Source organism: Callospermophilus lateralis, chromosome 9, assembly GCF_048772815.1.
Source record: "Callospermophilus lateralis isolate mCalLat2 chromosome 9, mCalLat2.hap1, whole genome shotgun sequence".
Lineage (NCBI taxonomy): Eukaryota > Metazoa > Chordata > Mammalia > Rodentia > Sciuridae > Callospermophilus > Callospermophilus lateralis.
Window position 1 is genome coordinate 33947682 of NC_135313.1, and position 13835 is coordinate 33961516.

Sequence of the window (13835 nt, forward strand, 5' to 3'; positions counted from 1 at the left end):
TTTAGTAATTTTTTTATAGTTCTTTAATATGGTAGTTACATTTCGGTTTTTACCTTATGAGCTATAAAACATTTGGTGAACCAGATTAACAAATCAAAGATGATAATACATTCTAAAATTCTCCTTTAGAAGTATCCCAATACCACTAACTTAAGTTATACATCTTGAGTTTCGATCCAAATGATTTTTTAGATTGTGTCATCCTTATGTTCCTGTATGTGTTATACAACACAAAGTGGGTCCCTGTCTGTCTCTGAGAGGATAATATCAACCTTATTCTCCAAGCGCACACGCAGCATATCTTGAAGGTCAGAAAGAAAGCCTCGTTCAGTGTTGCTGTGTTCACAAAGGATGACATTTATTCCTTGGGAAGCAGCATGCAAAACATCATGATGAGACATTTCACCTAACAAAAAGGAAAAAACAAATACTTAAATATTAGACATGAAATTCTGTATGAAGTAAATGTAATACATGTAACTACATATAAATATAGAAAACTGTATAGTTTTCTTACATAACCCTCAGTGTGAAAAAAGGCCATCTTACTGAAAATTCTCTTTACTTCCTCTGAGAAGACCCCAAGCAAGTCAGTCAGCTTTATATCAATATAATGAAAAAACTGACACAGACTAGGCTATTTAGGAAGAGGTTTATTTATTTCACAATTTTGGAGATTCAGGCCAAATGACTTAGTACAGGCTCTATAGTGAGGGCCAACCCTTGGATGCATCATCTCCTGGTGTGGATGGTAATGGTAGGAGCTTATGTGGGATCAAAAAAGTGGTCACACCTCAAACCTAGAGCAGGGAAGACATCTCGGGCACCAGGCTTCCTCATTTTACAACAATCCTCTCAAGAGAACTCAAGGGATCACACAAGAACTACCTTCTAAGACCACACCTCCAATGACCCAAAGACCCGCTAGGCCCCACTTCCCAAAGGTTCCTTCACCTCCCAATAATACCACTCTCAGGACCAAGATCCTAACACACGAACCTTTGGGAGGACATAAAGCACATTAAATCATAGCAGTAAATCTCTAATCTAGTATATCCAACCAAAACCATATCTGTAAGAATGCACTCCTGTAATCCCTGAGGCTCAAGAGGGTGAGGCAGGAGGATTGCAAATCCAAAGCCAGCCTCAACAATTTAGAGAGTCCCTAAGTAATTTAGCAATACCCTGTCTCAAAATAAAAAATAAAAACTTGGGGCTGGAGTCGTGGCTCAGTGGTAAAATGCTTGCCCAGCATATGTGAGGCCCTGGGTTTGATCCTCAGCAACACATAAAAATAAATAAATAAAGTTATTGTGTCCAACTACAACTAAAAAAAAATTCTTTAAAAATATAAATAAATAAAAATAAAAAGAACCAGGGATGTGGCTCAGTTATTAAGCACCTCTGGGTTCAATCCCTGATACCAAAATAAATAACTAAATATATCATAAAAAAATTGGGGGTGGAGATAGGAAGATAAGATTAAAGGCTTGAGACAGTATATCAGGTAGCAGATGATGCCTAGAAAAAAGGGAAAAGGTTCTAGAAAGACTTTGGCAGTTGAACTGATAGGACTTGCTGACTAGCTATGGGGCTGAGTAAGAGGAACCATTTTCACTAGTTGCACTTTTTTAGTCTCAGCTTCTTGGTTGAGACAAGAGGATCCACTGAGCCTAAGAGTTCAAGGCCAGCCTGGGCACCACAAGGAGATCTATCCCTGAAAAACAAAAAAAAATTTTTTTTTTTTTTTGGTACTGGGGATTGAACTCAGGGAAACTTGACCACTGAGCCCCATCTCCAGCCCTATTTTGTATTTTATTTAGAGACAGGGTCTCACTGAGTTGCTAGTGCCTCACAGTTGCTGAGGCTAGCTTTGAACTCACGATCCTCCTGCCTCAGCCTCCTGAGCTGCAGGGATTACAGGTGTGCATCACTACACCCAGCCAAAATAAATTCTTTTTTAAAAAAGGAGGAGCCATTGTCAAGGTAACAAAGTGTTCTATTAACTGACATGATATCGGAGAGAAATCAAGTTGAGGAAGAAAGTACACTACAAAAATGCTCTATCAATTTTTGATAAACTAATAATAAATGATTAAATTACTTCTATCCTACACCAAGAATACAGTGTGCCTCCAATTCTTGTATAGTTCCTATGTAGTTCAAATTCAAAAAATATTAGACATTTGTATTCAGTACTGTTCTAAAATCTGCTATTTCTGAATTTGAAAAAAAATATAGCAAGGTTGAGAAAGAGAGCTTAAGGCTGTCCTACCTGTGAGGTAAAGGTCAGCCTCTACCCCCTGCAGAACGCTGCTCCCAGATCCAGCACACAGGGCCACGACTTTGATTTGGGACTCTTAAAGAAAATAAAGAAAATTGGAAAGAGAGATGAATATTTTATAAAACCCTTTCACTTTAATATTAGAATTTGTAATATTATAATTTATATATTTGTATTATATAAATGTTATTTATATATTTACATAATACAAATTAATATTATAATTTATAATATTATAATTACCCAATGTAATGCAGATTACATTCCTGTTATCATCATCAGTATATGAATCATACTGGCTGAATTAAAAACATTTGGGAGGAGGGCGGTTACCAGGGATTGAACTCGGGCACTCAGCCACTAAGCCACATGCCCAGGCCTATTTTGGTTTTATTTAAAGATAGGGTCTCACTGAGTTGCTTAGTGCCTCGCTTTTGCTGAGGATAGCTTTAAATTTGCAATCCTCCTGTCTCAGCCTCCCAGCTGCTGGGTTTACAAACATTCACCACCATGCCCAGCTTAAAAACATTTTTAATATAGGCAACTAATCCTTAATGAACCCAAATGATTGCTTTGGATGTGGTTCCACAAGCCTAGAAAAGTCTGAATAGTACTAATAGTGTAGCTCTAGGCTTTGTTGCAATGCTGTCAGGTCAAGTAATTTCACCTGGATCAACAGTGAAAAGGATGTCAGCACTAGCTCTCCTTTCAGTTTCTTTCGAAGCTGAGATACTAAAAGGGTCAGCTGGAAAGAGGATTACTATGAGTGGATTTGGAAAATATGTTTAATACAGTATTTAGCCTGAAAGATCAGCTTCTGAAAAGTGAAATGACAGACATTTCCAAGCCAAAATCCTATTAGGTTCCTATGAACAGTCACCCCAGGTTAAAGTATGGTATCAAAGTAGGGCTGTGAGGTTGGATTGAAGCCATACCCCATCCATCATTCATTTTCTTTGGAACTTATTCTCAGGTGTCATTTGATTTAACTGTGCCTTTTAGGTAAGTTACTTATCTTTCTGAGCCTCTATTATTACTCCTACAAAATGGGAGTAATAATACCTTCCACACAGTCAACACCACTACCATTTACTCTAAAGTGTGCGAGTCACACTGTGCCATGTCACGTGGATTACACTAAAACATAAGTTATTTCATCATTAATGCAGTCTTTATAGCTGAGACCACCAGGGCACAGAAGAGTCAAATAACTTGTCAAAGTCACAAAGCAGGGGCTGGGGATGTGGCTCAAGCGGTAGCGCGCTCGGGTTCGATCCTAAGCACCACATACAAACAAAGATGTTGGGTCCACCGAAAACTAAAAAATAAATATTAAAATTCTCTCTCTTTAAAACAACAACAACAACAAAAAAAAAAAAGTCACAAAGCAAATAGAAGAAACTGGAACCCAGGTTGTCTGACATCAAGATCCACACCCACAACCACTGTGCACCTGTTTTTGCAGTGGGAGCTCACATACTTAGAACAGACACTCATTATAGTGCTGCCCTCACTGCAGCTATCCCATAAATGTCTCATCATTATTTTTGTTCCCAAAGTACTGGGAAAAGATAGAAGAGAAGGCATTAGCTACAGAATCAGTAACTGAACTTCACTAGATCAATTTTAAAATTTAAATTTAAAATATCACCCTTCTTGCAAAGTGTCAAAATTTATATTGTTATTGTAGCAGTCATGAGTCTAGCTCTCATCCCCGCATATGATGGAACTGCACTTTATGTCCTCTCTGGGTTTTATTGGATAGTGTGACTAATTCTGGACACTGGACTGAGCAGACCTAACACATACCATTTCCAACCTGTTATTCTTTTTTTTTTTTTTTAAGGCAATTCTTTATTTATTTTTCAATATTTATTTTTTAGTTTTCGGCGGACACAACATCTTTGTTTGTATGTGGTGCTGAGGATCGAACCCGGGCCGCACGCATGCCAGGCAAGCGCGCTACCGCTTGAGCCACATCCCCAGCCCCCAACCTGTTATTCTTAATTAATGACTTAACACCCTTCTCTCTTTCTCTCTGTGTAACAGCAACTGGTCCTATAATGAACAGACTTCCCCTGCTGACTTGCGATGAACATGGTAGGACTAAGAAATCTCACTGTTTAAGCCAGTGAGCTGTATTCCACAGTAACCTAGCCCACACTGATCAACAAAGCAAGCCAATCATTTCCCATAAGCTGCTAACATGTTCTTTATCACTTATTAATAAAACCAAGAGTTTTAACCTTTGTCCATGGTCACCAATAGTGTATTGAATAAATGAAGGAGACATATTTACCTAAAGTCCTCCCTACACCAAGAGCTAAGCGAAGATGAGACAGTTTTAGGTGTCTTTTGATACGTTCAATCATGGTTGCCAGGGAGACAGATTCATCCAGTGTGCATAATCGCCCCATTCCAGTATGTAGAAGCAAAGGCTGAAGAGAAACACAAATTAGAAACACTTTCCATCAAGCCAGGTTTGATGGCTCACACCTATAATCCCAGCAACTTGAGAGGTTGAGACAGGATGATCACAAGTTTGAGGCCAGCCTCAGCATCATAGAGAGAACTTGCCTCAAAAAAATCCCCCAAAGACTAGCCAATATCAGTCCTAAAAAATAAACTTAAAGAATAGTAAATACTAACTGAAATAAAAAAAAATATATGCACTTTATAAACTTACTGTAGCACACTCCAGGATAAAGTCAGGTGAGGCAAAACATTCTGACTACTAGGAGTTTACAGCCTTCCAAGAGGGCATATGTTTAATTAAATAATCATAATAAAAGTGGGTTAAGTATAAGGTAGGTGCTATTGTTAGGGAACCACAAAGAAATGACAACTTAATTAAGCTGGGTCTTGGGGTAAAATTTTAATTAAAGAAGGTCTAACACAGACTTGGGTCCTACAGAAAAACTAGAAAGGGGTTCAAAAGGGGTGATGTCAAGTGAAGTGTGGTAATAGAGGAGTAGGATGAGATGTGGAAGGGCATTCTAAACTGAAAGAACAAGTACAAGGCATCAAAGGTGTAAGACAGCAGCACATTGTGAGGGCAGATCCAACAACAGAAAGTATGGCTGATGAGCACAGCAGATGCTGAGGAAGCAGAGGAGGCTGGAGCAGTAAGGTCTTCCTGTGTTATGCTAAGAAGTCTTCTTAGGCCACAGCAGGTACCCAGTGAGGAGACTAATATCCCAAAGGAGGCAGATGAGAGTTTAGCTGTAGAAGTTCTCAGCTGATAGAGCTTATAAAGAGGAGAAACATTTTATAAATATGGGGATAGAATCTGCAGAACTTGGATTTACAGGACAAAGGGAGAAGTTGTGGAAACTTGAAAATATTTTTTTAAAAAAAAGGATATAAAGGGATGAGACAGAAATAAGGTCAATATTTTCATATAATGGAGCCTGATGTCAGGTGCATGCCTGTAATCCCAGTGACTTGGGAGGCTGCCGCAGGAGGACCTCAAGTTCAAGGCCAGCCTCGGCAACTTACTGAACCCTTGTCTCAAAATATAATTTAAAAAGGGTTGGGTAAGTTCTAGAACCAATGTAGGTGCCTGTCAACAGATAAACGGATAAAGAAAATATGTCATATTATACAATGGAATTCTACTCAGCCATGAAGAATGAAATTATATCATTTTCTAGTAAATGAATGACACTTGAGAACATCATGCTACGGGAAATAAATCATACTCAGAAAATTAAGAGACTGAATGTTTTCTCGTTTGTGGAATTTAAAGACAAATAAGAGAAAAAAAGGAGGTGGGAGATATGAAAATAAAAAGGCAAACAATGGAATGGACGAAGGTGATCAAGAGAAAGGGAAGAAGGCTGGGAAAGAGGAGCAGCTGCAGAATGAAACTGACCCACTTATATGCATATATGAATATATCTCAATGAACTCCCTTTTTATGTATATCTACAATACACCAATTAAATAAAAACAATAAACAAATAGACAAGTAGAGTAGAGAAAGGGGATCAACGGGAAGAAGGAAAGGAAAAGGAGAAGTCCTGGAAACTGAGAATGAAAAAACAATGTTACATGTATTTATGATTATGTCAAAATGAACCCTATTATTGTATTAAAAACATTTAAAAAAATAGAAAAAAAGACTGAAGATGTAACTCAGTGGTACAGCACTTCCACAAGGCCCTGGATTCAATCCAATATACCACACACACACATACACATACAAAACTATATATATTAGATCTGAAATACTTGTGAGAAGCCAGGCATGGTGGCACACGCAGGTAATCCCAGCAGTTCCAAAGGCTGAGGTAGGAGGACTGCAGATTCAAGGCCAGCCTTAGCAATTTAGCAAGGTCCTAAACAACTTAGTGAGACCCTGTCTGTAAATAAAATATAAAAAAGGGCTGGGGACATGCCCAGTAGTTAAGCACCCCTGGGTTCAATCCCAGGTACAAAAAAAAAAAAAAAAAAAAGAAAGCATTCTGAGTCAGAAAGTAAAGATAAAGGAATCAATATTATATGTATATCTGCCAAGTTAACAGAGTAAATGAAATTATTTAAAGAAGGTAATACAAAAACACAAAACCTATACCCCTCTAAGTAAGTCTGTGCCCCAGAGGAAATACCAATGTTTTCCTATTCTTGGAATAATATCTCCCTTTCTCAAATTAAATCCTCATCACGACTTTGCACTTTTTGTTCTTCTTCTTCTTTTTTTTTTTTTTTTTTGTGTGTGTGTCTGTATATGTGGTACTAGAGATGAAACCCAGGGCCCAGGGCCTCACACATGCTAGGTAAGCTCTCTACCACTGAGCTTTACCCCCAGCTCCTCCCTTTGTACTTCTTTTAGTAATCATTTCTGGACTGTTGATCCAACAGTATAAAAATAAATTTGTTCAACAAAAATACAGAAAAATGAAACTCATCAAATGGTACACATTAAATAAGTGCAGTTCTTTAATTGATTTGGCCTCAATAAAGCTGTGAACAAATGCACATAATGTAAAATCAAATATAAAATACTTTTTCTTAAATATTTGTATAAATGTTGATGGACCTTTATTTATAGAATCGAAATCAGTGCCTCATATCTGCTAGGTAAGCTTTCTACTACTGAGCAACAACCCCAGTCCCATAAAATGCTTTTATTACCTTCTCCAGTGACAGAATTTCAGTCTTTTGATAAAGCTGTCTGTTCTGGGAGAGAAAAGCCACAACCTGCATCAAAGCCTTCTGAGTACAATTTAGACTGATGCGTGTGTGTTCTTCATTGTCAATCCTAGAAAAAAAATCACTCATTGGTTTGGGATAGAAAAAAATAATATATTTTTAAAATTCCACAGTTGACAAATTAGCTATGATAGAGCAGATTTATATGAAACTAAGGATTTGACCAACAGAACTCATTTCATCTCAAATCAATCCTTGTTCTAAAATTGTGTTTCTCAAACTGTAACATGCATCAGAATCCCCTGGAGGAATAATTAAAACAGAGTACTAGGCCCTATTTCCAAGTTTCTGATTCAGTGAGATCTAGATGAGGTGCTGTGAATTTATCTAACAAAATGTCCTCAAAGTTTAGGAGGTGGGGCTTGTTGAAGGAAGTGGGTCACTGAGGGCATAGCCTTAAAGGGTATATTTTGTCTCTGGCCCCTTTCTTTCTCTCTCTCTCTCACTCTCCCTTCCTCCCCACTCAGTAAAGCCCTAGAGCCTCCCTCCTCCCAAAAAATGGCACCAAAATGTTTTGATAATAAAATTATATTTTAAAGGACACCTTAAAATATAATCTGGGGGCTAAGGATGTGGCTCAGTGTTGAAGTGCTTGCCTAGCATGTGTGAAGTTCAATCCTTAGCACCACCAAAAAAAGAAAGAAAAGAAAACATAACCCGGAAGCATAGCTGCCAACATTGGAATTAACTGTGGTGCTTCAAAAGGACAAACAATAGCTGGGCCCCAATTAAATAGTAAAACCTAGATATGAACTGTAATATGGAAAAATTGAACTAAACTAAAAAGTCCATCAGTAAGAGAAAGAATGCTTAATGGAACTGCAATACATCATAATAAGCAACATTATACAGCAATTAAAGAAAGATTAATTTAAAAGAATGGTATAGACATAAATGAAAAGATCTTTTAAGACATGCTGTTAAGAAAGACAAAAAGAGCATACTATTTAATTAAGAAAACAATGCAAAATAAAACTATATATTTCTTCATGTCCTTGCATCTGTTTGAAAAGATACCCACTCCTCTATAAACAAATGAAAAGACAACTTGAATTAAAGATACTAGGATTGAGTAGAAGGAAGAGGGGACTATTGTATTGTTTCAATTTTTCATACCTCATTTGTAGAATTAACTTTTCTTTTAATTTAAGTATTTATACAGTATTTAAAAATGGCAGAAGATATTTACAGCTGAAATCTTTGCAAAGTCCCAGGAATAATTTTTCTTGAGATTCTTAAAATTCTCTGGAAATACTCCAAGATATTTTCAATGACTTTACAATAAGGAATCAATACTTTTTTAAAAAAATCACTCATTAAGCCAGGCGCACTGGCACATGCCTACAATCCCAAAGGCTCAGGAGGCTGAGGCAGGAGGATTGCGAGTTCAAAGCCAGCCTCAGCAACTTAGCAAGACCCTAAAGCAACTTAGTGAGACTCCATCTCTAAATAAAATACAAAAAAAAAAAAAAAAAAAAAAAAACCCACTCATTACAGAGATCATTTTTTGGTGTAGCCTCATATAATGATTTCAATTTTAATAAAAAGTCATATTTATTTATCATTATTTTTTAAACAACTGTTCAACCCTCACTCTGTATACTTTGCTTTTTCTTTGTCTTTTTTGGGAGGGGTTGTAATGCTGAACCTAGGGCCTTGCCCATGCTAGCCAAGTGCTCTATCACTGAGCTAAACCCCCAGATCCTACCACCTTTTCTGGTACTTCCACAGGTATCAGACTAAAAGAAAATCACCTCTCTCTGCCCTAAATAACTAAATAATTGACCTTATAAGAGGCACTTCAATGTATTTTTCTGTTCAAGTGTTTAAGGATCACTAATTTGCCAAGAACTGAGAAAAGCAAGCCTTATATTATTACTACATAATTAGGGTCTGTCTGCATTCTCTAAAGTAAAAAGAATTACCCCTAAACATTACCAGGAGGATTAGAAATACTACATGTAAAATGTATGGTATGATCCCTCCCAGGTGGAAAATATTCAATAAATATTACCATTTTAATTGTTTTGAAAAGATTCCACAGTTCACCTTGTCTGGAACCCACAGGCACATGAGAAATACACAGCTTATAAACCAATGCCAGGAAAATATAATTTGTTTCAAACCTAAGTATCAGAGTATAATGGTTTGGACCTGAAGACTCTTCCAGAGGCTCATGTGTTGACGGATTAGTCCACAATGGAGCAGTGGGGACCTTTGGGAGATGACTGGATCATAAGGGCTCTGACTTTATCAATAGATTAATTCATTTATGGATTCATAACTCAATGGGCTATTGGGAAGTGGTAAAAATATTAGGAGGCGGGGCCTACTTGGAAGAAATGGATCACTGGGGTCGTATCCTTGAAGGGTATATTTTGGCCCTGGCCCTGGCTCCTTCCTCTTTCTCTCTGCTTTGCTGTTGCCATGAGGGGAGCAGCACTGTTCCAACACACTCTCCACCATGATGTTCTGCCTCACCTTAGGCCCAGAAACAACGGAGCCCAGTAATTATGGACTGAAACTTCTGAAACCATGAACCAAAATTAATCTCTTTCTTTCTTTGACTTCTCTTAGTTATATTGTCATAGCAATAGAAAGCTAAGACAGAATTACAGACTTTGTAAGAAAGTACTTACCTCTAGATAGAGCAAAGGGGTGGGAGGGGAAGGGGGGGTGGCATGGGGGTAAAAAAGATGGTGGAATGAGATGGACACCATTACCCTAAGTACATATATAAAGACACAAATGGTGTGAATATACTTTTATACAACCAAAGATGTGAAAAATTGTGCTCTATATGTGTAATATGAATTGTAATGCATTCTGCTGTCATATATAACGAATCAGAATAAAAAGTAAATTAAAACAAAGAAAGCACTTACCAATAAATACACTTACCAATAAATACACAGAAAAAAGAGAAAAATACATTGTACCTAGCAGAAAAAGAAGTGACAGAAACATCTCCAATTCTTTTCACTGCAGACATGACTTTTTCCAGGTCTTGGGTGTGGTTAACACTAAATTCTATTCGATGAGTTCCCTCTGTAGGGTAGTTGGGAGCTTTGGAAGGATGTATAGGACTGGAGGTGCAAGCTCCTAGAAAAAAAAAAATTGTGGAAAACTAAAGTTCTTGTTGGTTTTTCTTTTAAGATTAAAAAGTAAGGTAAACTATCCTAGGCAAAATGAATATATTTTTTAAGATTTGGGCTGGGGATGTGGCTCAGTGATTGAGAGCTTGTCTGACATAAACAAGGCCCTTAGTTCTACCATCAGCACCACAAAAAAAAAATACACTTTCATATTTTTGTAATAACACGTACATATATACCCCTATAGTCTAAGGATTTGGTATGGACATACAAAATCAAATTCATTAAAAAAAAAATAAAATCTGGGCTGGGGATGGGCTCATGCAGTAGTGCGCTCGCCTGGCATACGTGCGGCCCAGGTTCGATCCTCAGCACCATATACAAACAACGATGTTGTGTCCGCCGAAAACTAAAAAATAAATATTAAAATTCTCTCTCTCTCTCTCTCTTAAAAAAAAAAAAATCAAACCAAGCACAATGGTGCACACTTTTAATTCTAGCTACATGGTATGAAGATTGCAAGTTCAGGGGCAGCCTGGGCAACTTAGCCAAACAAGAAGAATCTCAAAATAAAAAATAAAAAAATGGCTGGGAATATATACAGTTCTGGGGTAGAGTGTCCTGGTTTCAATCTCTTGCACCACAAAGAGAGAGAGAGAGAAACATTACTGAATTATTTTCCCGTATTTTAAATTTCAGAAAATCTGGACAAGAAAGACTGACTTGTGGAATTTTTTTTTTTTTTAGGTGATACAGATTGTCTACTGCTTGGTAAATCTATCCATGTAAAATGTACCCATTTTTTCCAGGGGACAAATGTTCATAATCTGTTGAACACATTACTAGAGATGTTTCATCATAAAAGCTTTAGCCCACAATGACTTATCAAAAGTCACTCAAGGGGCTGGGATTGTGGCTCAGCGGGAGAGCGCTCGCCTTGCACGGGTGGGACCCGGGTTTGATCCTCAGCACCACATAAAAAGAAAGGCATTGTGTTGTGTCCATCTACACCTAAAAAATAAATATTAAAAGAAAAGTCACTCAAGAAAAGCTTATTAGAAAGTATTATCTTAAAATAACTTACAAAAATAAAGCTAAAACACATATGCTGAATTCCCTCATTACACTGGACATTATTAAGCTCTGATGTCTCGGTCACTAATATACCAAGTATATCCTGGACAGGCATCAGCTTTCAATTTCAATTCAAGCACTGTTTGAATGCCTGGGTTCTAGTTACTGCATCACATGAATGAAGAATTGTGAAGATGCCTAACAATGATGAGTTCTTATGCTTTCCTTATTCATTAAGGATAACAATGTTTGGTTTTTCAAATGCAATTTAATGACTTCAGCAACATTATTTTAGACATATAAAAATCAAATGATGTCCCCTCACCCCTAAAACAGTTAAAACTTTACTAGAAAGACATTTTAAAATTTCTAAGTATTTGTAGGAAAATGTTAAATATGAAAGAACAAGAGGCTTCTCACCAAGCCCTTTGGCCAACCAGTTGTTGACTCCCTGGGGTGCAGCATCATAGGCTGTGTGAGGAGAATAGATGCCAACCCTATTCTCCAGAGCCCGGATCACCAGGCGTTCCTTCCAGCTTTTCCAGGTTATCTGCTTCAAGGGTCGGAAGATAGGTGGATGGTAGGAGAGGATGAGATCTGCCTTCTTTTGCAGAGCCTCCTCCATTACCTCTTCCGTCAAGTCATTGGTCAGGAAGAGAATGTTTACAGTATGTGGTGGACTTGGTTCCACCAGTAATCCAACATTGTCCCAACTCTCAGCAAATGAGAGGGATGCAAAGTCATTCAAGGAGGAAAGAAGAGCCTTCAAATCCATGAAGGAACGGGAAGTAATGCAGATACCGGACTGGACAAGCCGGACTGTTGCGGGAAACAAGCGTACACAAGATGATAACATACAGAAATCAGGTAAAACTGAGTATCTGAAGTCAAAATACAGGAAATGGTACTCCGGAACACTTTAAGTCTGGACCTAAAAGGCATCAAAGCATGTGGGAAAAATATCTGTCATTATACAGACCTGATTTCAAGTAGTGGCTCTGCCCCTTTCCAGCATAATGTAGCCTAAGTAAGTCATTAATGTCTGACAGCTTTTTTCTCATGTACAAAATGGAGACCCAACCTACACTGCAGGCCATCTGGATAAGCAAATAGATTAAAATGTCACCTAGAAAACCTCACATATAATATACTAATGTACATTTCTTCCTCCTCCACTCTCCCTATACCTTGGTGATTTGTTTAAGTTTTGGATACTGGGGATACTACAATTTCACTTTCTTGTTAAGTTACATTGCCAGTCCCTTTTATTTGGGCACAGGGTATTACTAAGTTGGTTTTGAACTTGCTCTCCTGCCTCAGTCTACCAATTTGCTGGGGCCAAAAAACATGCCCCACCAGGACTGGCTCATATCCTTGTTTTTATTCTCCCCAACCTTGCTTCAACGACCCTCATCACCTCCCTATTACTAAGTATTACCCTTCCAAACTCTCTTTAACTTCCTAAATAAAGCCTTTCTCCCTCCAACATAACATTGACATACTGTTATAATTCTTTTAGCTTCTATGCTAAAGTTACTGGAGAATAGGAACTATCTTTAATAAATCTCAGTATCATCAGGCATCAGCAATCCCAGTTCCTCGAGGTTCTGAGGCAGGAGGATCACAGATCACAAAATTAAAGCCAGTCTGGGCAACTTAGAGACACTGCCTCAAAATAAAACAAAAAAATCTGGGGATGTAGCTCAGTGGTAGAGGCTTACTGGACTCAATCCCTAGCACCACGAAAGGAACAAAACATAAAGCAGGGGATAGTGTAAGCGTAAGCCTTGTTTGCTATTGTTAGTAACATTAGTAGGGCGCTACAACCTACAAAATGTTCCCTCTACATCACTTCATCTACTTTCATTTCAGTGCCACCTCAAGCCCTTTCCAGGACAAGAGGCAGGTAGGGCAGCCGTTCTTGAGTCAGGATCAGCAAGTGTCTCTCGTATGCCGAAACAGTTTTCTTCCCTAATGTTCTTTCTCGGCAGCACTCCAAAACAATCACAACCAACCCTAACCACGACTTGAGGCAAAGAGCACAACTACCCCAGTAAGTTTTGAAATCGCCCACTACTCACCGGTTCCGGAAACTCTCCTGTACGTCACTTCCGGTAATGAGCTTATTTTCCTCCACGCGGCGCCGGGCGGAAGTGGTCCAGACCATT

General features: G+C 38.1%; 1 protein-coding gene across 2 annotated transcripts; it reads right to left on the reverse strand.

The window, feature by feature from the left end:
• Nif3l1 (NGG1 interacting factor 3 like 1) lies at nt 1–13775 on the reverse strand. Of its 2 annotated transcripts, none has more exons than XM_076865994.2 (7): nt 13749–13775; nt 12088–12598; nt 10438–10600; nt 7421–7547; nt 4584–4722; nt 2276–2359; nt 1–406 (listed from the first exon to the last, which is right to left on the reverse strand). In XM_076865994.2, the coding sequence occupies exons 2-7, from the start codon at nt 12521–12523 to the stop codon at nt 222–224; spliced, it is 1134 nt and encodes a 377-aa protein (XP_076722109.1). In that variant the 5' UTR covers nt 12524–12598; nt 13749–13775; the 3' UTR covers nt 1–221. The 2 variants fall into 2 exon arrangements, with proteins under 2 accessions (XP_076722109.1, XP_076722108.1); XM_076865993.2 differs by lacking the exon at nt 13749–13775 and adding an exon at nt 13499–13735.
• Between the last annotated feature and the right edge of the window lie 60 nt (nt 13776–13835).